The sequence below is a fragment of the Aulonocara sp. 'chitande type north' Nkhata Bay genome, linkage group LG7 (assembly GCF_057382095.1).
Source record: "Aulonocara sp. 'chitande type north' Nkhata Bay isolate Kocher_YH1m ecotype deep benthic linkage group LG7, A_spYH_male_GT1.1, whole genome shotgun sequence".
Taxonomy (NCBI): Eukaryota; Metazoa; Chordata; class Actinopteri; order Cichliformes; family Cichlidae; genus Aulonocara; species Aulonocara sp. 'chitande type north' Nkhata Bay.
In genome coordinates, this window is record NC_141350.1 from 58,847,082 (window position 1) to 58,874,643 (window position 27,562).

At 39.6% G+C, this 27,562-nt stretch overlaps 1 protein-coding gene across 6 annotated transcripts in view; it reads right to left on the bottom strand.

Annotated features, from left to right (window-relative positions):
- Positions 1-12,348, bottom strand: part of LOC147326412 (zinc finger MIZ domain-containing protein 2-like) — a 32,149-nt gene extending 19,801 nt beyond the window's left edge. Inside the window, exons 1-5 of one of the 6 annotated variants that reach the window (XM_086301661.1) lie at positions 12,019-12,348; positions 5,324-5,399; positions 4,275-4,402; positions 3,365-3,482; positions 2,177-2,379 (exon numbers count right to left, since the gene is read on the bottom strand). In XM_086301661.1, the coding sequence (XP_086157787.1) occupies positions 2,177-2,379; positions 3,365-3,482; positions 4,275-4,309 (356 nt within the window). In that variant the 5' untranslated portion in view covers positions 4,310-4,402; positions 5,324-5,399; positions 12,019-12,348. Of the gene's footprint in view, positions 1-2,176; positions 2,380-3,364; positions 3,483-4,274; positions 4,420-5,323; positions 5,400-11,618; positions 11,775-12,018 lie in introns of those variants that run through there. The other 5 variants (XM_086301660.1, XM_086301659.1, XM_086301658.1 and 2 more) reach the window with 5 other exon arrangements.
- Between the last annotated feature and the right edge of the window lie 15,214 nt (positions 12,349-27,562).

The window sequence follows — 27,562 nt, forward strand, 5'->3', positions numbered from 1 at the left end:
GTTTGCAGTTGTTTAGCAACTGTGGGCAAGAAATATTTACTGAGGTTATGTAAAAGGTTACTAAATGCAGGACCTATCTCTCATGATGACCTTCTGTACCACAGTTAGATCAACTATCATCATTCCAGTGTTAACTGATGTTGGCTTCCAGCCTACTTCTTCAAGTGTTTCTACAGGGAGTGCAGAATTATTAGGCAAATGAGTATTTTGTCCACATCATCCTCTTCATGCATGTTGTCTTACTCCAAGCTGTATAGGCTTGAAAGCCTACTACCAATTAAGCATATTAGGTGATGTGCATCTCTGTAATGAGAAGGGGTGTGGTCTAATGACATCAACACCCTATATCAGGTGTGCATAATTATTAGGCAACGTCCTTTTCTTTGGCAAAATGGGTCAAAAGAAGGACTTGACAGGCTCAGAAAAGTCAAAAATAGTGAGATATCTTGCAGAGGGATGCAGCAGTCTCAAAATTGCAAAGCTTCTGAAGCGTGATCATCAAACAATCAAGCGTTTCATTCAAAATAGTCAACAGGGTCGCAAGAAGCGTGTGGAAAAACCAAGGCGCCAAATAACTGCCCATGAACTGAGAAAAGTCAAGCGTGCAGCTGCCAAGATGCCACTTGCCACCAGTTTGGCCATATTTCAGAGCTGCAACATCACTGGAATGCCCAAAAGCACAAGGTGTGCAATACTCAGAGACATGGCCAAGGTAAGAAAGGCTGAAAGACGACCACCACTGAACAAGACACACAAGCTGAAACGTCAAGACTGGGCCAAGAAATATCTCAAGACTGGTTTTTCTAAGGTTTTATGGACTGATGAAATGAGAGTGAGTCTTGATGGGCCAGATGGATGGGCCCGTGGCTGGATTGGTAAAGGGCAGAGAGCTCCAGTCCGACTCAGACACCAGCAAGGTGGAGGTGGAGTACTGGTTTGGGCTGGTATCATCAAAGATGAGCTTGTGGGGCCTTTTCGGGTTGAGGATGGAGTCAAGCTCAACTCCCAGTCCTACTGCCAGTTTCTGGAAGACACCTTCTTCAAGCAGTGGTACAGGAAGAAGTCTGCATCCTTCAAGAAAAACATGATTTTCATGCAGGACAATGCTCCATCACACGCGTCCAAGTACTCCACAGCGTGGCTGGCAAGAAAGGGTATAAAAGAAGAAAAACTAATGACATGGCCACCTTGTTCACCTGATCTGAACCCCATTGAGAACCTGTGGTCCATCATCAAATGTGAGATTTACAAGGAGGGAAAACAGTACACCTCTCTGAACAGTGTCTGGGAGGCTGTGGTTGCTGCTGCACGCAATGTTGATGGTGAACAGATCAAAACACTGACAGAATCCATGGATGGCAGGCTTTTGAGTGTCCTTGCAAAGAAAGGTGGCTATATTGGTCGCTGATTTGTTTTTGTTTTGTTTTTGAATGTCAGAAATGTATATTTGTGAATGTGGAGATGTTATATTGGTTTCACTGGTAAAAATAAATAATTGAAATGGGTATATATTTGTTTTTTGTTAAGTTGCCTAATAATTATGCACAGTAATAGTCACCTGCACACACAGATATCCCCCTAAAATAGCTAAAACTAAAAACAAACTAAAAACTACTTCCAAAAACATTCAGCTTTGATATTAATGAGTTTTTTGGGTTCATTGAGAACATGGTTGTTGTTCAATAATAAAATTATTCCTCAAAATTACAACTTGCCTAATAATTCTGCACTCCCTGTAAGGTTACTTTGGCAATGATAAAGATGAGTTCAGTTGCTTACGGTGATATTGGTAGTCGGACAGTATAAAACCATCTCTATGGGATGTAGTCAGCAAGCTAGGGGAGTTGTGCCTGTGTAAATAGTCAGTACTAAAATACACATGATTTCTTTGAATGTTCATTTTCCAGGGTGGAATGACTGTACAGCATATATCTTTTAATGACGTTCAAGGTAAAATGTATGCATACATACATTCACTTACATCTTTTTAATAATTGGTGTTGAAGGATCTACAATGTCTTTTAACTTGACATGAAAAAGCATATTAACCTATTAACTGGTGATCATAATTTACTACAACTAGTAGTTTCTCTTTGCCTTTTCTCTGAGCATAAAAAAATGTGGTTTCACAGCACCAACTAGACTGGCCAATAATCAGAACAATAGGATGGCATACCTTCCACTGTAGGCGGAGGCTGGGTTGTAAGCAGTGCTGGGACGTCCATACATGACTGGCTGGCCATAACCTTTCGAGACAGGATCTCCATATGACTGCTGACCTATGAACTGGGAGCCCATCCCAGGACCCATACCAGGGCTACCACCGGGCATCATGTGACTGCCAGAGCTATCGCCAGGGCCCATGGGTGCACCAAACACCTACATAGGAATAGGAGGAATAATTTCACCCCAAACAGTCATATAAACCATAAAGTGACGGGAAGATATGAAGGCAGACAAGGTGGTGGGAGACATTCATTAGACCAAAGTGTGGGCTTCCTAGGTTAACTCTTAACACTCAAACTGAAAGTTAAAGAGAGACAGTTTATTTTAAAATAATTAAGTAATTTTTTTACACATGTACTTCTAAGTAGACTCAAACATGTTTTGGTCTTTGGGACGAAACAGTATTTGTGAAAGTTATAACAGCACTGTAGGTTAGGAATAGGACATTTAACAATGAAATGTGGATGTAACCGTTGAGAGCAGCTCAACTTCAGCCATATCAGTGTCCTGAAAGTAAAAGTCTTTCAGAGAAAAGCAGCTAGCCCATTGATGACTTTATTGTTTTCTAATCTTTACTTTTCTAATAGTAGATTACGGGACATTTATGAAAAAACAAAACAAAAAAACAATCATGATGAAAAATACCGAGCAACACACTGAAACACTGGTGCTCGAGCAGCTCTCATATCGTGCAAGGCAAAATTACTGTTTTCGTCAAGTGATTCTGGTGGCTTTAAGGAGAGTAATACAATTATTTTAGTCCCCTGTTGAACAGGGCTGAAAATCTCATACACAGTGTGCACTTACACCAGATTTTTCCTCTTTTTGGAGGGGCCGACATCCGTTTCGCTGCTGACCCCATCCACTACAATAAGCTTCCAAACAGGGGATTGCCTGACTACCATCTATTTTAGTTAACAAACTGAATATGCACAAGTACCTCTTACAAAATCTAGCCCTTTTAGTAAAGGGAAATATTTCACTTCTAGATTCTCAGTCAGAATAGCAGCCCTTGATTTTATACTCTGAATTAAACCCAGGCTTTGTATATACTTCTGAAATTAGTCTTTTGTATAGTTACAGCCAACAGGAGGAGAACAATGTCCCAGGATACCCAGGATACCAAGTCATGTGTTACCTGATTGTGTGTGTGATTGGTCACACCCCACACAGTGGTTACTACAGAGAGAGATCCTGCGTGCTGATTGGTGCCTGGTTGCCAGGAGACTGGCTCATTTATGAAGGAGCCGCCAATGCTGCAGGAGGATATGAATACGAGTCACTGGGATAGTTGTGGAGGTTCAGCAGAGGCAGAGAGAGCTTTCATCTAGATATCAATAACATTAAATGTCAGAATATCAGACATAACTTTATTATTTCCTAACGAAAATAGATGATGAAAACAGACCTTATTACAGCTCATTTTACTGCTGTAGCACAAGGACGTGAGTAAAAGGTAATCATTGCACCTTTTACTTTGGCGAGCTAATGATGAACCATAACATGGTTTATTTATCTCACAGTTAAGGTTTCTGCTTCCTCCTTGAAAACCATTTACTGGAAAGGACAGCACCGGTCTCAGAGCACAATATTTAAAGGCTTACTGACACTGAAACCTTCAACACCATTATGGATGTTTTAGTTTTAATATTTTTAAATTACTCTTCCATATTTTGGTAAAGACATAGAAGTTTAATCTGGCATTTGTTCACTTAATAATCAGATTCAATATGTTTCTGTAACTTTTTTCCCCATTTTCCCCCTTTTTAACCATTACTGCTTGTTGTTGAGCTGCCTACACATTTCTTCCACTTCTTTCTGTAGTGAAACAGCAGTCATCAAGCTGTATGGCTGCACTCAATTAAGACTGTTTCGGCTTAAGCGAATCCAGATGCATCCAAAAAGACTTAACAGAAAACACTCTGGATTCCCTTTAATAGTTCAAACTGGAGGGAATTCAGTTATCTGCTTCTTTTTTTTCCTTTATTATTTACAGATCCATGCATCCAAGTTTTCTTCCTGGTCGGAGGTGCAGCACATACACTTACTGAGCATGTCTATAGTCAAAAGATTCTCCATCCATTCTCTATCCATCTGCATTGATTTATATTTGCCAGCATGGTTCTGCAATTGGACTTCTCTTCCTTTGATTTTCCATGACTGCATGAGGAAAGGCCTGCAGGGGAACATCAGCTATAGCCAGCACAAAACAGACTGCTTACGAATGACTGCTTAACATGTAATGTTTAGGAACTTTGTTAAATTAATAGTTCATAATAAAAATTATCATAATTTCATATGTGTTATGAATTTGTCTCCATAAAAACAGCAAAATGTGACCATGGAGTGCAGGAGGAGACAGAATGAAGAAGGGTTGATACTGGTCAGAATAGCTAACACACGCAGTGCACACTCCTATCGCTTGACACTACAAGTCGTGCAGCGCTGACTTCACTCTCCCTCTGAACCTGTGTCTCAAAAAAAACATCTTCCCCATCAAGTGAGACGGCACTGATGAAACTGGAGATGACAATGTCCCTTTAAGGCATAAAGCCATAAAAGAAAGATTTTATATTGGGAATTTCACAATAAACCATACTTTCAAAATTCTGAAAAACATAACTATTTCTTTTATTGTACCAGGCGTAGTGTAGGTATCACAGACAACCAATCAGTTATAGACAAATCTGGTGTAAGACCTTTAAAAAGCTTACTGCAGGATTGCTCTCCAAAATCCAAAGAAAACTGATTTAGTCTATTTGAGCCTTGAAATGCTTGGGACGTTTGCTTGAAAATGAAAGTTATTTAAGTTATTCATATTTTAATTTTAGAAGATATGATGTGGAAAGAGTAGTTTTAAGAACACTTCAAACATACATAAAAATAATTTGAAAATTTTAATGAAATAACCAATTTGTATATTTAAATCATATTAAATAAGTGAACAACTAATGGGAAAAATTTCATTCCATTATAACTTGTAGTGGCTTGCCTAGTAATGCAAGACTCATTCTTGCTTGGCTTAGCAGGTGAAGGGTCACATGATTCACCTGAGGACACTGAGCTTATGGTCACACTTGTGTGAGTGTGTGGATACCTTTGTGGAGGCAAGGAGGGTTTCATGCACTTGAGGAGGTTCATCGGAGTACCCCCACCATCCTCCAGTGGCAGCCCTGAGACGCACAGAAAAAGACGAATACTCAAATCTCATTTGGTGCCGCAAACAGCAGCAATTTATCATCACTGTAGCCCGTACTCTGTGCACAAAGACAGTGCCGTCCCACTCTGAGCAACTCACTTTAATGTGTGTGTGTGTGTCACTGTGCACATCAAAATGTTAGCCTATCACTGACTGCTCTCTTGGCTCTGATACCTCGTCAAGGAGGGGGAGGGGTGCTGCGAGCTATATTTAGCCTGCTGATATCAAAAGAAATTTAAGAGAACAGAGAGGCACCGTCTTCTCTCAGAACACCAATGTACAATAGTCACTTACCGACACAAACGTTTAAAGCTTAAGCAGAATTTTTTCCTGTTTTATTTTTATTTGAAGACAGAGATCACTATCAATTTGATTATTTCTGAATCCAAAACACAAGTGAAGCTAGTTGATCATTTAGAAAAAATCATAAGGATGAAAAGATGAAATATTTGCCGTTTAAAATATTTCAATTAGACAATTTGATGCTTTTCATTATTAAAAAATAAAAAGCATTATTCAAAACAAAACAAAACATCAAATTTATTATCGCCTGGGTAAATAATTTGCTGTCACCCAAACATCTGAGTATGGTAACACATCTGAACACACCTTATGTGTGAACATAATTTTACAAATAATAAATACATAAATAAATTTACAGTCATTTTAAAGATTAATCTAAAAGAAATTTTAATGAAAAAAAAAACACGAGTTAACCATTAACTCCATCAGCCAATAGGGCCCATAGTTATAAAAGGGCACCAATACAAAAGGTACTTCTTTTGCTTCCTGTGTTCAAAGGAGTCCAAACCCTTACAAAATGAACTCAAGCCATTAAAAGAATGTGAAGAAACAACCACTTTAACTTTATGTCCAGAACATCTCTGTGTTGTGTTTAAGTGACATCAATTTAAGCCACCCGGACTCTAAGCTCATGTAACTGGGGGACAATAGGGAACAATGTATATTACTCTCCCAGTTGGTTGCTGGAGGTTTATGGTAGTGTGAAGTTGATTAAAAAGGCATATATAGCGCTGTTCTGAGTTCTGATTTCTTTGATCACTAGCAGGTTGCCGTGTCCTTCCTACTATTCGGTGCCATTTCAAAGTTGTAATATTGTAGAAAAATGCTAGTGTTTTGAATATACAGTCAATTGATATTTCAGTTCTCTAAAAGATTTTGTCACTGTCTTTACTTGTGCAAATTTATTTTAAGAGGGCCTTAATAAACAAGTATTATATATATATAAAAAAAAAAAAAAAAAAAAAAAAAAAAACACGATCCATTTTGAAGCATAGTGTATTTTCAATCCATGTCTTTTAGATTTAAAAGGAGCAGTTCACAGCTGAGTGTGAAGCAATGGGTATAACAATTAGCCCTTCCAAGTCTGAAGCCATGGTCTACTGGTTCAAGGACGAGGTGCTGCCCCAAGTGAAGGAGTTTAAGCATCTCATGGTCTTGCTGACAGACAGGTTGGGACTGTGGCTATAGTGATGCAGTACTGGTCTGCTATGGTAGAAAGAGAGTTCAGCGTAAAAGCAAAGCTACTGATTTACCGGTCAAACTATGGCCCAACCCTCACCTCTTGTCATGAGCTATGGGTAGTGACCCAAAGAGCAAGACTGCGTATCCAAGTGACAGAAATTAGGTTTTTATCAAGGGTGGCTTGCCTCTCCCTTAGCAATAGAGTGAAGAATGTATGACTTTCATCTCCTATAGACATGTCTGTCTGTAAAAGTAAAACTTTGAACTACCGTCTCAAGACCGCTTCAGAAAAACTGCAAGAAAGTGTGGCTCCTTAGAAGAACAATATAAAGAAATAAGACTTCGTGTGATGAAAAGCTAAAAGCCTAAAACAACTCAATTACTTTTATTGTGTAGCTAAAGCAAAATTGACATAACAGCTAATTATCATCCATGCAAATATAAATGCAATTTATATTTGCCAATATATTATTATACAAGAAAAAGGTTAAAATTACCTGATATTGGTACATCTGTAAAAGACACCCTGTCATATGTGACAAAAAAAGCATCAAACCTCCATAAATTGAAATGTCACATTTCTGCAGCTCTACTGTGCAGACAAATGTGACGCTTGGACCATTTTAATCTACACACACAGCATGTCTTAATTACAGTGTTCAAAAAAGGTTACACCACATGAGAACATGCAAGAACAGATTAAACTTGTTCTTTGACTTGGTCAATATATTAACACCGCTGCTTTTTTATTTGTGCCTTTTCCTCCTTTAATGACAGATGCTTTTTTCCCAGCACATTCTTCCTCACTGCTCTGCCACTGCTCTCCTCCTGGGTTCTCCCACTCAAGATTTTCTTTATCTGACAGTTACCAACTGACATGCTAATTTTCCAACATCAGAGCCTTGAACGTCCCCTCCCACTGTATCTTTTCTCTGGCTTTCTATTTGCACTTTGTAGATTTAGGTCAGACACTTCATATTTTGTATAAAAAGAAAGAAAGAGAGAGTTGAATCTTGGATCATGTAACCACCATACTTGAATTCTCATTCATCAAAAAGCACTTCCAGCACTTTACAACTTATTGTTGTCTCATTACAGCTGGATGGCAAAAACCACACAAAAATAAATATGAAACATCTATGATGTCTAACTTTATCACAGGTTTAATGTGAACACAACCAGCACAGACTACCTGTACAGAAATGACAAAATGATGTCTAGCAGCATTTCATTTCTCACCATATGTTCTTTGCTTCTCTGTTACTGTCAACACACTGCCAGCCAAAACACCAAAGCCACTCAATCAACTCACAACTGACCCTCTGCTCCTATACCTGCATTCCTGCTTTCCAGCTCCTGCTTTTAAGAACGTTTTAAGAAAATTTCAGATAGTTTTTTTTTTTAATTTTTAAGCATAAATGCCTAAAATTAATAAATTTAAGCTTGTCAAATGCAAATAATTGCTGCTTTTCTGAAAATGTGCAAGTTGGACTATTCAACAAAACACTATTAATCCATCACAAAAAATTAGAAACTGCAGCCCTATTTAACACTTCACTTCTCTCTCTCCCACACACACAACTGAAAAGAAAGTAAACCTCTGATGCAAATTCCAAAAAAAGCCACTTAACAATTTGACACACATTTGACTCCTAATTCACAGTATCTGAAAATCCAACTGTCTAGATCTTTTAGACAACTTGACCTCTGATCTTAACTTTGAGGTCAAGGTCTCTGGGACTTTGACCTTCAGATCAAGAACTGGAGACTTATGATACCTTTCAAAGCCAAAATTTTAAAAATGCAAAAAGCGCCACCCCTATACACTGATAAGAAAAAAATATATGTTCTGTTTTTGTTTTTTTAAATCTCAGTGAGCGGTATCATAAAGCTTCTTGTCTGTCAATTAGTATGTGCAGCCATCCTTTACATTACAGCCATTCTGTGGCCGCAGTCCAATATTGTCAATGAAAACTGTGCTTATTTCAGTTTCGCTAGAAAACTTATGCTCTCCATGTTTGGTGGACATAGCTTCAGTGATTTAGCATTGTCACAGATAAGTTTCCTCTACCTTGGATAACATGTGTGATTCAAAGATGGAAAATGAAAAAGTTGTTCTTTAGCACATCAGCAAGAAAGGTTCTGACAAGAGGGAGATGGGATGGAAGCTCTGACTGTGTCTTGTTCTAACAAAACAGGTAAGTTGAGCAAGTGCAGACTCAGCCAGCACTTTTAGATTACCATCCATCCACTTTCGCTTATCCGTTTCAGGGTCGCGGGGGGCACTGGAGCCTACCCCAGCTGTCATAAGGCGAGAAGCGGGCTAGACCCTGGACAGGTCGCCAGTCTGTCGCAGGGCTAACACAGAGACAGGCAACCATTCGCACTCACATTCACTGCTCACAGTATCTGCCAATACAGAGCAGCAACCAAATACCAATGTTAAACTAATATGCTGCAATCCTCACTGTGGTGAAGAGTAGGAATGGGAATCGAGAACCGGTGGTTGTGGAAAACCAGTTTACAGTTCCTTGCCTATTGACCCCACTTATCAGTTCTTGCACTCTCACTACAATCAGCTGATTTTACTTTGTGTGTCAGTGGAGGAAAATAAAGAGACATATGGATATTTATTTTTATTGCACAAAAGGACGAGATAAATGGTAAAGTGGAAAACGGCATCCAGGACAAAAACAACCGCATTATGCTGCTAACACAACTTTGGTTCTTTGCAAGCATCTGTGAAGACAGCATGCTAACGCTAACAAAAAATAAAAGTGATTATATTTAGACTGTATGAGGTAAGCGCGCTTCTAGTAACTTCAGCTTCACATTTTCATTGCTGATCAAATAAAGCTGGTAAGATAAGATACCAGTTTTCGCTCTAGTTGCTAAGCTTTCCTCTTGAAATAACTTTCAGACACAAATAGTTGTGTTATCCTGTCAAATTAACACCATAAATTATAATGTTACAGACGGACACGACTGATGTTTGCTGGGTAGCTCCAAAATTAAAATTAGCTTTTTATTATTAGCCATAGCCACTACTCACTAGCTTAAGTTAACCTTCAGCTGCAACCCTCAGAATTATCAGAGTGTAGGCCCAGAACTTGGAGTACACTAGCTTTTGAGCCCCTGAAACTACGCTTGTGGCGATCTAGTAACTACTAATAGTTAAGCAGCTAACATCAGTGTGTACACTGGCCAGGTTAACCTTTATGAAAATGTTTAATGTGACAATATTGTTTAGAAGGAAACTTTACTGACCTTTCCAAATTCCTCCTACTGTTGTTTATTGTTAACTACTTTAACTGCTAGTAAAGCGGGCTGTGTGTGTGTGTCTGCCTGTCTGTAGCAATCCTAGATGAAGTTGTGGGCCAACTTTAACAAGAAATAATGCCTCTTGTCTGTTTGTGTCTTTAGTATTAAAACAAATGCAGTTCCAAAACAAGCTAAAAGCTCATTATTCCCCTCATATATACCAACTGATGAAACAATTGATAAATTTAACTAACAAGCAACTTTGAAAACAAACAGTTGTCACTTCCAAGGGGAAAAAAAGGTCGAATCTTTGGTGTCAGCTTCCCAAATATCACCTACATCACATGTGACAACAACCTGAAAACATTTTGGACAGAAGTGTAGAGAAAAGCTCAAAGCTTTTTTTTTCTTAAACCTTAAGCCTGTTGACTGGTATCAGAATAACAGAAAATAATATGGCATTTACCAGTGTGAGTGGTCTATAGTAATTTGAAAAAAAAATCTAAAAGAAAAAAAATTATTTCCACTGAACAATAAGGAAAACAAAAGCTGTTTTTAAACATTAATACTAGAGAAAAATTTCACAATCAGTGCACCCCTAATGAAAACAATAAGTTGCAGTCATAGTCCAGAGTACAAAGTGCAACTCAATCCTAAACAAACTTCACTCATGTTTTCTGTTTGTTTGGTTTTTTCTATCCTATATTATACTGTACTAGACTAGTTATTCCACTAGCCCCTTTTCCGTTAGCACACATACCTTAGGCATAAATACAATCCTAGACACAAGTAAAAAAAAAAAGTGTTGAATTACATTCACTAAGTCACCAACTAGAATGTATGCCCAACTTCATCTTAAAAACTAAATAAATCAGGAAAAAGCAGCTAAAAGTCTTCACCATAAATATTCATTTGAGCCTTTTCTGAACGTATAACGGGGTTAACAAAGGTAAGAATCTGTCTTTTCATGTCAACGCTGACCCAAAATAACAGTCTGTCTTCATGCCAGAACAACATGTTATTGTACCCCTCACACAATCCAGGAAGTCATGGCCAAGGAAAAACAAAACAAAAAACAGGGCACTGGCTACCTCAGCTCAGAAATATAAATCGCAACGCAACAACAACGACCACCTATGCCTATAAATGTCCCGAAACACCCAGTTAACGAAATGGACTGCAAATTAATGGTGACATACATTTAGACATGATAAGGTGAATATAAGGTGATAATCAGAGCCGTGTACAACATGCAAATCAACACTAGCACTCAACTCAAGAGTATCGCAGTACAAACAAAACATGCGGCTGTAATGTACGTGCAGCAGAACGGGAGGAAAAATCAGCAGCATAGATTGTGTGGAGGAGTTCAACCTCTGCGCGAGTGTGTAAGCGTCACTTTAAAAAAAAAACAAGATGAGAATAGCAGATGTTTTGTTTCACCGACCTGCCTGGACTGATGATCAAACTCGGGTTGTTTTGATTCCGAATGGCGATTTAAAAGCAAGGAAACGGTGGGGGGAAACAATGCAATAGTCCCGTATTGGTTAGCTGCAACGTGCTGTTGTGACCCTAGCAGCAAGTCCGTGTATCGCTGTCTTGTGAATGCCAGCAGAGAAGTGGAAACAGAGCTGTGGAGGGATGTGAACACGCCGCCGGTTGGCACCGTTAGCTAAATGGAGGATGCTTAGCTCGCGTTGATAAGTTTGTGTAACACTCTATTTTCCTACCCTAAACTAATTAAGTAATTAGTTTAACTAACTAAGTAATTATTCACGCGATAATAAAAGCGCCTTACTAATTTCCTGGAACCGGTATTCCTGATAATAAGTGCCCGCAGAACTCACCCCGTATCTGCTCCAGCTGCCAGACAACGAAGCCGCTTGATTGTAGGTAGTTACGTTAGCTAAACAACGTTAGCTTAGCTACTAGTGTCGCAGTCGTGTCATTAAGACAAAGCTGCTTGATGGCCGTATTATCGAGCAGAGGCTAGTTGGGCGATTTATAATGCATTTTTGCAATTATCATTGCACACACACACAAAGGTAAACTAATGTGTTTATATATTAACACAGCTATTCTCGTGTGTGTCAATACACACGATGACTCCAGCTGAGTCAATTACAATAGGTTTTTGCAGTGTGCTTTGGCAGGCAGAGAATGGCTGCTCTGTATACCTTGCTCATTGCTCAGTGACCCTCTAATATATTCATGAGATCACAGAGTCATTGTCTCCCACAGAGAAAGGCATTTTCACGTCCCTCCTCCTACAAGTCTGGCGGCTGAGTGACTGCAGACCAGAGCAGCAGGTCATTACACAAGAAAAGGAGCGATGTTGCCTGTGTGTGTTGTGGCGAGAGGGAGGGAGTTGGGAGTTGGGGGGGGGCATCATCGACCATGACGTCACCTGCTAATGATCATTTATGTTTGATTCATGCACCATGCAACATGTGTGCTTTTCACTCATTCCCATCATACATGCACCTGCAATGCACATGTTTGACAGTATTGGCTCCTAGGCAGCATGCACACACACACACACACTAAGAAAAGGTGCGTATATCACTTGATGCCTGGCAGTATTTTAGCAGCAGGGCCAGTGAGTGTTTTGGAGTCATTAGAGGTGTCTGCAGTGTCTTGCCAGAGGGCTAGTGCAGTGTGGAGAATAAAAAGTCCAGCTTGCCTGTATTTTTCCAGACCTCTGTTGCCCTGGAAACAGGTTCCCCGGATTTCCCATTTCTTCATTTTTCTCTACACTATCCATATTACCCCCCCACCACCACCTCCACCTTTCATGCTGCAGCTGCCTTGCTGCTTCCTCCCCCCACAACCTGCCGCATAGTACAATCACATACAATTCCAGTGTACTGCAGTCACTTCACAATGTCAAAGAACACCTCCTTTTCCTACACACATTCCTTTGCCTACACAAACAAATCTGACAATGTATACGGCTGAAGGATTAAGCCCATTTTGAATGTGAGGCAGAAGAGCCATCCTTGCTGCAACAATCTGTGCTCGGGGAGGAATGAAAAAAGCTTGTTGATGGGGAGGATGAGGAGACAGAGGGTAAAGCAGTGCTATACTCTGCCTTTGGTAAAAACACGTACTTCTGCTTCTCTAAAACCATTCCTCTTATCAAATTAATTATCCTCATGGGAGCATTCTGTAGCGTTAACACAAATGGTTATCCATACTGTATACACCTATTTCATAACTGTAGGTATCATTTGGAACATTTATGCCTCTAAGTGCCAAATAGAGGAAGCATTCTGGATGTGTTGCCAGTGGTTGCAGTCACAGGAGAAATGCTCTATGTCCTCATATTCAGGCCTTTTTAAGTCATCCTTGTGTTTCTGTGCTGTTGTGTGTGCATTCCTTTGTAGTGACTTGTCATTGGCAGCAGGCAGAACATTCCAGGGAAATGGTTGACCCAGAATAACACACAGGCGCAGAATGGCTGAAGCAGCGAGGTCCTCCTCCCCTTTACTGGCCGAGCTTGCAGAAACTCCTATTTCCTAACAGACACATGATTTTTCTCACGTGGGCAAAACATATCCATGCATACTGTGTAGATACAGCTGGCAACAAAACACACATGATTGCTACAAGAACAAAAAAGTTACTACACAAAATTAAATTTTTTGCTATACATACAAGAGATTAAGTTCCACCCAGTGTCATCAAGATGATCCGTTCTGCCTCTAAATCAATAAAATGGATAAAGGTGGACCCAAAAAGTTTACTATACATTAGACTTTGCCGTCACTATCTGATTAATTATAGATACAAGTGAAGTTTGCAACACTTTGCAACATTGTCTATTGCATGGACCTTAAAAGGAACCAATTATGTTTTTACTTATTCTCTATCATAGAAAAATTATACAATATGATAATCAAATAATGAGTTCATTATATGAACATGTAATATCTGTGAGCCAAAGCTTGGGCTCAGACTGTTCTTAATGTTCAGTTTCAAGCAGTGAGATCTGTGTGACATCACGGAGAGAAGATATCGCCAATATGGTCATCTCAAGCACCCAGCTCTTGCAGTTAGCACAGAAGCCCCGCCCACCCAGCCTACCTGGTGTTCAAGAGGCTCACGCTGTTTATGAGGGCCAGCCAGTCAGAAGAAAGTTGCCTTAAAAAGGAAAAGAAGGGAGATAAAATGTCTTGCTTTAGACAGCAGAAGATGTATGAGGATTATTTTAACTGAATAAAAGTGTCCAAGAATAAAAAATGTGGTACTCATGATTAGCATAATCTTTATAGGTCTCCATTTACCGTTAATTTTGTACTTACTATGGAAGGGCGAGTGAGTAGACAGGCATTTATATAACGTTTTCTAGTCTTATGGACAACTCAAAGCGCATTAAAATACTACAGTCACATTTACCCATAAAATAATATTCTATTCTGTATATTCTACACAATTTAAACGCTTAATGTTTCCATTTAACATAACATACATGAATTTGGACTACAGGTGAAAGATTACCTGAAGGGAACCTACATACTTGTTGTAACCAAGAACTTTCCTGCTGTGAAGCGTCAGCACTAATCACCACCCTAAACTGGTACCCTAGACTGGTACACTTGCTGTTCCAACCGAGCATTCAAAATGCTTTTACTAAAAGCCACATTCTCTACGCATTTACACACACACAAATCATGCAGAGCTATTTTCCAACAATCACACACTTACTCACTCTCCAACTAATAGGCAACCAACTTTACTTTCAGAGCCACAGTCAATTAAACTATGGAAAATTACGGTTTTTGGCATTCATAAGCTGGAAGGAAATCTTTGGAAAATGGCACTTGGTTCCCTTGATCTATGACCTCAGTAATCACTTTCCTGTGGAGTTTATGGTCTCAGTCACTAGGTTAAAGTCTTATTAGATAACAGGTCAGTGATGATTGATGTAAAGTGCAGATGACTGCCTATCCCTGAGTGTGATTCTGCCAGAGGCCTCTTCCACCAGTAGGGGAGTTCTTCTCCACCATCTTAATAATGCTAATACTACTACTACTACTAATAATAATAATTTGCAGCTAAACATCAGAAAAACAAAACAGCTATGATGGACTCCAACTGCTTTTACCTTTTAAAGAGACATTGCATTTCCACTGACTATTCGCTTTTTGGAATGGGCAGCACAGTGAGTAGAAAATGAGCAGCTGTGTTCATAATAGACAATGTTGATTTCTTTGCTCTGCAAAAGCTCCCGTGCACTCATTCCTCAATGAGTCAATGAATCATTCAGCATATCATATGTAAAACAACTGTTTCAAATACACAGCACAGTTTTTTAAGCATTATTAAAGCAACCCAAACATAATTAAGATTTTTTGCAGCTCAGGTTAAGAACTCTGAGTATGGAGTATTTCCATATCATATTACCTTATTTTTGTATTCCATTATAATGCAGAAGAACTTAAATAACACATTGCATTTAAAATGACTTCTACAGCTGATGAATTATTTTCCTAATCCAGGCCTCTTCATTAATGATTTACACCATTTGTGTATGAATAGAGAGTCACTCAGATATTATGGGTGATCAGATAGTGCAATGTAGTATTTTTACACCTCTTTCATGGCTTCAAAGTTGCTTTGCATGAACTCCAATCATCATTTTGTCCTCTAACCCCTATACTTCATGTTTTTATGTGACTATCTGGCACCAAACTTCAGATGACTTCAAATCTTGGTAGAATCTGCTGATGTTGTCCACCAAAAGTTTCTTTCAGGTGCACTGATCTTAACATCTGGAGCAGCTGAACTCAAGTTGTACTATAACAGCCATAAATTTAAATACCTGGACAAGCTGCAGCATTCAGTGGGGGGAAAGCAAGTGCTGCATATTTCTATGTTTATATGTCTATTTGAGAATTTGCATTTTTTCCTTGCATCAGATCAGAAATCAGTTTTGCTGTGTTTATTCCATAGCTTTAGTTGATTAATCTAATTAATCACATTATTTTTTTGTTATTGTTGTTATATAACGCGCATTCACTGAACCCCTCTTTAGTGAAAAAAATTTTTTTTTTCAAATTCAAGACATAGATATGTTTTTATTGGTGCACAAAATGAGCCGTGCATGTCATGGTGGAGGCTCTGCCGAACCCCTGAGACCGACTCACCGAACCCCTAGGGTTCGATCGAACCCAGGTTAAGAACCACTGCTTTAGTTGATTAATCTAATTAATCACATTATTTTTTTGTTATTGTTGTTATATAACAGACAGAGACACTAAATCTCCAACACTCCTTCATCACCACATTGACAAAGCATTAAAAACATTATTCTGTAAAAAACTTTCTTGAATCCCCTCTTTTTTTTTGAGAATCTATACTGCATATAAAGCTGGTTCAATTTCTCATCTAGGCATACATACAATAATTAGAGTCATGTGAAAGAACTTGCAAAAAACAACAACAACAACAGCAGCAACAACAACAGCAGCAACAACAACAATATAGTAGGTTTTTTTTTTTGTTATTATTAGTAGCAGTGGTAGTAGTAGAAATAGTCGCTATTATTAATCACTCAAGGTGGTGATTTTGTGGAAATCTGAACTTAAACTGTCATAACAGTCTCACTACTGCCATCTTGTGTCTCAGAATTGAACTTCATCAAATGTGGTGCATTGTTTTATTGTTTTTCCCCATTCTGGAGGTCCCTGTGTGGGGACCAGGCCGAAGAAATCGGTTCAACAACACACACACACACACACATATATGTTGCACTGCTGCTCAACCCACAAATGCATTTTCTACACAAATGTGGCATCATTTCAAGGTAAACAAACAGGCTTTTCAACACTATAAGATTTGTTGCCAACAAAGATTTATACATGCAGAGGAGGAGATGAAGCAGACAAACCGATGACTTCATGATGTAAAGTCAGAAAGTCAACCTAACATCCTATCACATGGTCATATATAATATATGTTAATTGGACACTGTAATCTCCTAAACAAGTAACATATTTACATGCTTAATATCAGAATCAGAATCAGAATCAGAATACTTTATTGATCCCTGGGGGAATGCTGTTATGATCAAAAATCAATGTCTGTTGTTTTTATGTTTGGCTTCTTACATCAGAGTGTGTTTTCTCTTTCTCGTCCCTCCAAGGTGTGTAAGTGTGTGTTGCTTTTAGACTGCTGAGTGGCTAGTTCAAATGGATTCTTGCATCTGGAATGCATGATTGTATCCACCATATATATATTTCTATTTTTTCTATTTTTCAAAGAAACCTGTAAGTGACTTAAAGTCAAGTTCACTCATAAAACCTGTCCATCATAATAACGTTACAGGCTATGCAAGGCAATACATGCCAACCCTCCCGTTTTTTCTCGGACAATCCCGAATTTCAGTGTCCCTCTTATTAGTCTTTCTAGGCGAGAACGTAGCTGTGCAAACTTCAAATACCTGAACCGGGGAGAACAGCAAACTCCCGGCAGGCTTTGGCCCACATCAGTCTAAAATTGTATGTAACCATGAATAACGTGTTGCCATGTCCACCAGGAGAGACTGGACAGTATAGATGTAAAACAAATATGCCAGCAGTTTATCTCAGTTAATGAGAGGAGAAGGCATGTGTTTGGCTCCTTCACATAGTGGACATTGAGTTGTTGTGTGGGACACCAGTAGTCCATGTCTGTTGCTGTAACAGTAGTTCATGTTTAGAGTAAAACATCCCAGATCACTGACTTGATAGGGGCAATAGTGTGCCTAAAAGGTTGCATAATTTTGCTAAGAGATCTGTTACTTTGTGGTAATCTTAGATGAGTAGTTTTATGGACAAAAACCACCAGGTCATTCAGTGTTCCCTTAGTGCTAATGTATAAGAGATGTTAGTGTAGTATAACTGAAGTAATGTTGTTAAGTCCTTAAGGTCATATTCTTTTATTTTCATGACTGTTGTCATGAAATCAATATCCTTGGTATCCTTATTTTCCTATTATATTGTTTTATGTGCTTTAATAATGAAGGCTTGTAGAGCAAGGCCACTTTTGACTCACAAAGTGATCACCCAGACTAAAAAACAGGAAGTTTTAGTGCACAGGCATATTAATAGATAAAGACACAGAAAGGAGGAACTTTTCATATAAGCAATGTTTGAAACTGTGTGTGACGTCTGAAGTACAGAAATAATACCACATAAGACACATGTTGAGCTAAAAATTTTAGAGCTCTTGCAACTGGCGTTTGAGTTGTGCAGGGGTCTCTCTCTTCCAGAAGATGATTGAATAAAAAGAAATATAAATGTTTTAACACACTATGAGTCGGTTTTCTCTGTTCTATCATGGGGACAAAAGAATCGGGAAACTTAACATTATATAATTCACATATAAAACTATGAATTGTCATTTTAAATGGTTTAAAAGCATGTAGAATAGCATATGTAGGCAAGTATATTTCTCCATTTTTTTTTGTTTTATCAAGAAGCAAAGACGAAAAGGAAAAAAAAGGAAACAGGGCAGCGTTCAGTGGTTGAATCATCCGTCCCCACCAATGCCAAAACCAAATCTACACCCTTGCTTGCAGTTGTCACATATGGAAATCAAATGTGTGATAAGCTACAGGATTCAAACACAAGTGTAACTTATAAACACATGTTCATACTTTTATTCCACAATCAGAGAAAAAGAAAAAGAGAGAGAGTGCAGGACAGACAGGTGACAGTCTCAGGAGTACACACTGCTACAAAACAGCACAAGAGAAGGAGGATTTAGTGTTTGTGTTATTACAAGTGCTAAACAAGAAGAGTTCCCAGATGGTACAGTGGACACATGTGTGACTCCTGTGATTAAAGCATCTTTCTTTCAGCTTAACGAGTGAACCGTCAGCTCGTTCAAACACACGTTAAAGTCAGTTTGGCTCGACACCACTGAACAGAGGCAGCAATATAACATAGCTAACATTAACAGTGCAGTGAATCCTGCTTGTGCAGTGATATTCAGGACTGCAAACCGAGCAGCATCACTGACTTTCAGCTTGTTGTGTTTGTGGATATATGACTGACTTTAATTATCCACAAAATCATCAGATTCTCTGTAAGATTAAGGTCAACTATCGAACGGCGTATAAAGTAAAGGCTTTAAAACAAAGTAAATGCTGAAAGTACAAACATCGCTAATGTCACATAACTTTGCCGGCATGTGGCCAACAGTAATGTTTTAATGTTCTTCATTATTAAACATTTGCACATAAATAAGTGACATAATATTCAGAACTTACTTTTGAAAGTTTACTCTTTGGCCGCCCCGCTTCCACTTCTTTGAAGTGTCTCCCAGTCCCAGTGCACTTGTTAGCATGTTTTGGTTCGTGCAACTGGTCCGTCCGGTTATTCTCGTCCTCATAGTACGCACCGTACATAGTAGTGCGCGTACTTCAAGCGTGCAGTCTCTTAATTGGGACACAGCCAGAGCCTGTTTCTCTGAAATGGGAAAATCAAGAGATATCAACCAAAACACCTGGGAAAGAATTGTGGAGCTCCATAAGTGTGGCTCAGTTTTGAATACAATTTGGTGCCATTTACAATTAAGAAATACAGACAATTTCTCTCTTTACTCTTAAAGTTAACAAATACGTTTTTTATATTTATCAATCTAAAAAAAATAAACATTTAGTCTGATTTGATGTTACAATTAAAAAAGTGTTTTTATTTGAAGAGTATGTAAATATCTGGTTTCAACTGTATATTTGATGATTGTCAGCACAAAAAGGGAGAGAAAGGAACAGAGAGTGAGAGAGAGGAGAATGAGGACAGAACAGAGATGGAACAAGAGCAGGTGAGACAGACCTCTTAGGCTACGTCCACACGTACCCGGGTATTTTTGAAAACGGAGATCTTTCGTTTTAAAAAATAATCCCGTCCACACATAAAGGCAGAAATGAAGGAAAACGCTGCTAGGAACATGCCAAAGCAGGAGATGGCGCTAGATTCCTAACCGTGTAGAAATGTTGGCCAATCAGAAAGTCTAGAAGCCTCGGTGGCAAAAAGTAAACAAAGCTGGGGCATAGAAGCAGAACCCAGTATGTGTGGAGGGACAGTAACTGTGTGTGTATATGTAAGCATTTAAACACTGCAGAGGCTACAATTAACAGTAACAGTATTGTAGAAATTCATTTCACCGAAACAATAACGTGGCGCACACTGTGACGTCAAAAAAGGCGCACATCTTTGACGCTGCGTTTTCTGCGTTTTTCTCGTCCACACGTAAATGCAAAAACTGAGTTTTAGAAAATATCCACACTGGCCGGAGTTTTTAAAAATCTCCGTTTTCAGTGACCAAAAACGCCGTTTACCTGTGGACGAAAGGTGCAAACGCATAGAAAAATCTGCGTTTTCAAAAATACCCGGGTACGTGTGGACATAGCCTTAGTCAAATGATTGTTTACCAAAAGTATCACCATATCATAGGTACTCATGTATCTCGTACCTAGTGTTTCTTTTTAGGTTTGTTATTTTTCAAATTCTATATTTATTAAGTTATGCAGGCTTGTTTGCACAACAAGGCTAAATAATTATATAAACTTTTCTCAATCTAAATAGTGTACTTTGGTAGAATTAAAAAATAAGTGTAGTGCAGGTCTATGATGATTTTTAGTTCTATTATCATCTAGTTCTGATTCTTATTCTGTCTTGGTTAAGTCCTCAGTAGTCCTGATTTTGAACTGTTGTAGTCCTATTTTAATTCCGGATCAGTCCTGGGTCTGGTTGAATTGGGGTTTAGTCCCTGTGTCTTGATACAGCCCTGATTTTGTTCTGCCTTGCTGCTTAATTAAAAAACTAGTTTAAGGTGTCCTGCATATGTGATATATTTTTTTCCTATATGAAGTCATTCTTTTTTGAACAAAACTCAAAACACAGCCTATTAATCTTTCAGTCATTTCTACCCCCCCCCCAAAAAAAAAAAAAAATCCCACATGCATACTACCCTTTAGGGCTAAGCCCTGGGTGTTTCAAATGTCTGGCTCCGCCTCTGTACTGAACACAAACTACATTTTTTGGACTGGCACAAATAATTTGTGTGCCTTCTTATTTGATGCAGCACACCTGATTGTTCTGTAAATAGATTTTGGTTATATAAAAAACGCCTGAGGCCTTGGCTGCATTTTTAGGTAAATAGTACCATATAACTTTGTTGTTTGCAAAACTTGTGCATAATTTTTTAGAAATGTACAATTTGTATTTGCATTTCAAGTTATGAAAATCATTTGTTAAACATGTTTGTGGGTTTTACAGTAAAAAATACAACTTTTTTGTACTCTGATTTTGAATTTTTTGTCTGAATTTAGATCAACTGTGCTAATATAGTATACCAAAATGAAAAAATAACTCAAATTTCAGATATTTGAGGTTGTGCTGAAAATAATGATACCAAACAAGGCAAGAAAAACATATTTTAAAGGTGAAATATAGAGGTAAAATCAAAAGTAGTCAAAAGCGGCCAATTATACCCTGGACCCCAGAGGGTTAATAATAAATAAATTAAATACAATTAAAAACGTCTTGTTCTATGACTACCATTATTTTTAGTTTAATGTTGAGTAACACATAATTAATCAGAGAATTAAAGAAATATGAACACTTAATAGTAACACTGACCATAAATCATGAATGAGGTTTAATGGAATATTAACACAGATGTACAAAAGCCCATTTACAGCAACAATGTCTCCTGTCTTCCAGTGGTACATTTTGTTATCTACTGTAAGTTTATCATGTTAAATCCCAACTTATCAGTCAAAAGTTTTTTCCAAAGATATCAGCACAGACCAAAACTACTTTGCTGATTAAGAAAATAATACATTGGACTCATTACTGTGTGGATCATCCCATTTTCTCTTTTCACACGGATTAAACCAAGTTGGCACTTTTCCATAAACAATGTGAACATTTGGGTGTGCCACTGCCTTCAACTTTTTATCAGCTTCATTTATGAAAGAATTTTCATGTCTAAACATAATTTTTTTTCCTGATATAAAATTTTAAAAATCCTTTACTTCCACCCATTTTAAGACGTTGTGACAACAAATTCAACAGATGCCAAATGAAATTATTATTTTTAAATTACAATTTCTTTTACGTTTGTTATTGTATTTCCTGTCGTTCAAAGGGCTAAGCAACATTGAACGACTTCAGAAGCTGTCTTTTTTTTTATGTTTGTCTTCAGAGTTTAGGAGCTGTGTCTCCATTTCACTAAGGCCTACAATTCTTCAAATAAACTACATTAATTAAATGTACCATTACAATGGAAGACTGCCGAGAACTGACTAAACATTTAACACACTGAGCATAAGGCAACCCATTTCCAAGTTTTTTTAGTTGAGACCTAAACTGTCGTGCTGATTAAGGAAACAAGACATTTTTTTGCCACATTATCATGTCATGATCATCCTATTTTCTTTTTCTGCTGTGAATAAACCACCCAGATCTTTAAAGCCTTCTGCACTTTCACATATAATATTTCTCCAATTCTTTTTGGAACTAATTTCATCTTCATCTTCAAAACAACTAACCACACAGCTGGAGCTTCAGAGCCCAAACTAACCAAATGTAACTTTTCTTCAATCAGCGCAACAATTTTGAGCTCTTAGTTTGTTTTGTCTGCTCACAGTTTGCTGTCTGCTTCTTCTACTTGGTCCACGATTATCTCTGCACCATCTTTCTCCTGTGGTATTTCTTCTCATGCTGCACCTTCATGTGTCCTGTGCTGAGATGTATTTTTTCTCATTGAAATCATCTGGGTAACAAATTAAGCCTTCATACTTATCATGCTGCAGGAGTGGGCTCATTAATGTGTTAGCTATTATCTCCATCTCATCCAAAGCTTACATAACACGGGCATTTTCTTCTTTTTTTCTTGTTCATTTTAATTGACTTTCTTTACATGCACAAATCAAAAATGTTGTCAGGTCAATCAAATCTGGCTTGTTTAGAGCAATATTTGTCACCATGCTTAGTTACTCAACTGAGACTATATATGGACGTCTGCAACCTCGGTTTCTATCGCTCATTCTTACAGGTCATTTGGGATTATTTGAATTTTATTTACTTCACATATTACAGACATTGACTTTGTTTTTTAAATACATTCATTTTTTCAGTGAGGTGTCCATTTCTGTCTTTCCCCTTCAGCCAGGGGTGTGACATGAATGGTGGATGATGCATGTGATGACAGTCACACATAATTAAGGGTAAACGCTGAACTTAATCACCTGAAATCATCATAAAACTTAGACTGAGAGGCAACAAAGACATTTATTATTTGTATAGTAGTTTAAAAATATGTACAGCACCCTCATTTAATGTAATTAAAGGATGAAAGAGAGAGGGATTAGTTAATCCATAATGTTAACAGGACAGATCAACAATTGAATGACTCTATAAAATATATTGAGTCTTTGTATGCTCTAATGGAGCTCTGAGGTGTGCTGGATTTGATCACTGTCAATAGACACAATTAATCTGACTGACAGAGAGAAGGCCAAGACCTCAGGAGGACAGTTCATCATCAATCTTATTCAGCTTGTTTTAGAACTGAAGATGAAGATGAGAGGTGAGATGTCTGCATGCCCTCTGCTGGGAGTGAGTGAAAACACTTTTACTGACGGCTGGATCTAAATACTGAGTTTGGTGCCAAACGCACCATTAAACAGGGAACATGTCTATAGAAGAAGAAGATCTTGTCTTGTCTTGTTACAAACTTAAATTGTAAATTTCGAGTGTTGGAGCGGGAGTCAGGAGCACGTTCATGGAAACCACTTCTTTCCTTCTGTTTCACGATTGTTCACATTTCTCACTGTAAATAAACACACCGACTCTGATGGTCAAATCCTGCATTTGGTACCGGTTCTTGCCACGCATCTTGACATAAATAATCAACACTTTGATTTAGAAACTGCATTTTGTGTTCACTTGTGTTATCATTGTCTTATATTTAAATTTGTTTAATGATCTGAACCAGTTTTTCACATCACTGTACGTACATAGAAATTCTGCTCAAACTCTATGAACAGAATCATTCTAACAATGTGAAACAAGCTGTCACTGCATCTGTACTAATGCTCAGTTTGTAAGAACAGACATGCTACAAAACAACCCCAAGACATGCGGGGTTCTTCAGAGGATAAAGTGCTGGTGCCGTGTTCCACCGCCAGACTTGCACACAATGTTGCAGAGATGTGCCAGCCAGGAAAGCACAGGAGCCTTAAAGCCATTTCCAGAACTTTTCTTTTAAGTTAATTGTAATCAATCAATCATTTTATTACATGGTGTTTTGGAAATGTAATTAATGATCAAATGATAACTACAACAGCAATAATGATAATAATAATAATGTTACTAAGAGTTTTTAAAACAACCAGACCTTCATCCTTTGTTCTAAATCTGTGTGTAGAACACAAACATATTCATGTAATGAAATACAGATGAATCACTGACTTGTGACACTATTGTTTCAGTTTCTTTAGTCATATCTCCTCCTGTTTTCCTGCTTTAGCGATGCAGGCGTCTCTCTTACACCATCATCACAGTCTGTCAATTCAGGCATTAGTGCTCAACCATCTCAGCTGTTGGTCAAATGCTTTTTCCATCAAACTCAGGTCATAAAACCCCAATATTTTACTTTATTAACTTCCTGTGATTCGTTGCTTTGTTGTGACTCTTGGGACATACTGAAGAATAACATTCGCACTTATTGTTTTACACGTTAACATGAAATACAGTCCTTACAAAGGAAAGCTTTCTTCTTGTTCTTAGTCAGTTCATCAAAGACCTCCCAAAACATCTGTATGGTGAGATGGTCTGCGCTTTATTCACCTTCATAATGTGTGTTCTAATCATAGTGAAAGAGACTGTTAGTGTTGGGTAGATAGCTTGTACTGGAAGGACTGTAAGGTGCTTGTTCAGGTTTGCAGCTACCACTCCCCGGAGTGTCGGCCAGAACACTGCTCAAGGCCCGGATGAATGTTCAGAAGGGAGACAATGAAGACACCGAGGATAGTGCAGACTCTTGTATTGACTTCACACAGTTGAAGGTAACAGGGATTGTCAGAGGAGCAGGTATTGCATACAGGTTTAGGTACGTGGGCATGTGTGTGTGTGTGTGTGTGTGTGTGTGTGTGTGTGTGTGTGTGTGTGTGTGTGTGTGTGTGTGTGGTCTGTTGCTCATTAATGCACACTTCTCACGGAATAACGAATTCTCTGCCGGTAATCTGGAGCAGAAAAGCTCAGGTGCTTTGCCCACGTTTCTCCCTGGACATAGTCTCTCATACAAAGCGGTGGGGTGACCTCTACTGGCCACTCTAAAAACTACAGGTGAACTAACAGCTGAACAGAATAAAACCATAACTACGGGGCCTTTTGTACAGCCGCCCCCAAATGTATGAAGTACATTTGCTCACAACAAAAGGCAATTTTACAAACAAAGTCACGGTGATTGTCCTTTGTCTTCGTCCGGGAGGGCAGGCAGCACCACCAGCCTCGCCACAGGTCGGGTGAAGGTCCGGTCCTTCACCTTGATGTCAGCAGACCTGATGTGCCCGTCGGGACTGGGGTGGACTTTGGAGATGCAGCCCACGAGCCAGGAAGCACGAGGCAGCTGAGGATCTACGATCATCACCACTGAACCTTCTGTGACATCTGCGGGGGATGACCGCCATTTCTGCCGAAGCTGCAGGCTTGGAAGGTACAGCCGGATGAATCGAGACCAGAAGTGGTCAGCCAGCACCTGGGAGTGCTTCCACCTCCAGCGACTCAGGAGCTCTTCTCTGGGGTAAGCCACTTGAGGAAGTGCTCTGTCAGGCCGCCCCATCAGAAAGCAGTTGGGGGTCACTGGATCAGGATCACTGATGTCAGACGGGACATAACCTAGTGGTTTGGAGTTCAAGATGCCCTCCACCTCCACAAGGACCGTGCGGAGGACCTCTTCTTGAAGGGGTTGGGATCCTACTGTAGTGTAGAGTGCCGTCTTGACAGACCTAATCTCCCGCTCCCACACTCCCCCGAAATGAGGAGCCGCTGGTGGATTGAAGTGGAAGACGATCTTATGGGGAGCCAGGAGCTTCTGCAGGTCAGAGGTCATGGCTGCAAAAGCTGCTTGGAGTTCCCTTTCTCCCCCACGGAAGTTGGTCCCTTGGTCTGAGTACAGCTCAGCTGGAGTTCCTCTCCTGGCAATGAAACGGCGAAGTGCCATTACGAAGGCATCTGTATCGATGGAGGTTAGGACATCAAGGTGGACCGCTCTGATAGTTAGGCACTTAAAGATGATGCCCCACCTCTTCTCCACACGGCGCCCGATTTTGACCTCAAAGGGTCCAAAACAGTCCACGCCTGTCGAATAAAAGGCAGGTTTGTAAAGGCGGAGGCGCGCAACTGGCAGGTCCGCCATCTTGGGAACAGTTGGTCGGGCTCTCCATCTGCGGCACTCAAGACAGGTCCTTTGAAAACGCCTAACTGCTTCCCGGCCTCTCAGGATCCAATGAGTGCGCCGAATCTGGCCCTGGATGGCGCAGGCGACTGTCGACGTCCTGGATGAACAGGCGGGTGACTGGATGTGTCGGATCCAAAACTAAAGGATGGGAGCTGGTAAAGGCGAGATCTTCAGAGCGGCGAAGACGTCCACCTACACGGATGACCTCATTCTCGTGGTCGAACTCAGGGGATAGTGCGAGGAGACGACTGCTGCGACTGATGGATTTCCCCTGCTTAAGAAGTCGATACTCCTCAGGGAAGCTCTCCTGTTGAGCTTCTCTCAGGATGTTCATCTCTGCTCGAACATAGTCATAAGCCGATGAAGTTCCACCGCCTTTGGCCGCCCCATGCAACTGCGTAATAGCAGCTTCCAGCAGCTGTGTCCAGGTGTCATATTTGCTGAAGTTCGAGGTGGCGGGGTCGAAGGTGGTAGAAAATCCACAAAAGGTCTCTTTACGGAGCTCAGATGGGCCTGGAGGCTCAGCCAGGGTGCCACTTGGTTCTGGAGGCCACTGTTCTGGACCTAGGAGCAGGAAAGGAGGCCCTTGACTCCATCTATTGGGTCTGGTCAGCTCGAGAAGGGACTTCCCCCGGGTTATATCATCTGCGGGGTTCTGGGCTGAGTCCACATAGCGCCAGGTGTGCGAGTGAGTTAATTCCTGGATCTCAGCCACGCGGGTGCCGACGAAGACCTTGAAGTGGCATGACTGGGACCTCAACCAGGTGAGTACAGTTGTGGAGTCAGACCACAGCACTATTCTCTTTATGTCCAGAGTGAGCTCATTTCTCAGGAGACGGGAAAGATGAGCTCCGGAGAGGGCACCACACAGCTCAAGTCTAGGCATGGAGAGAATGCGTTTAGGGGCAACACGGGAGCGAGCCATCAGGAAGG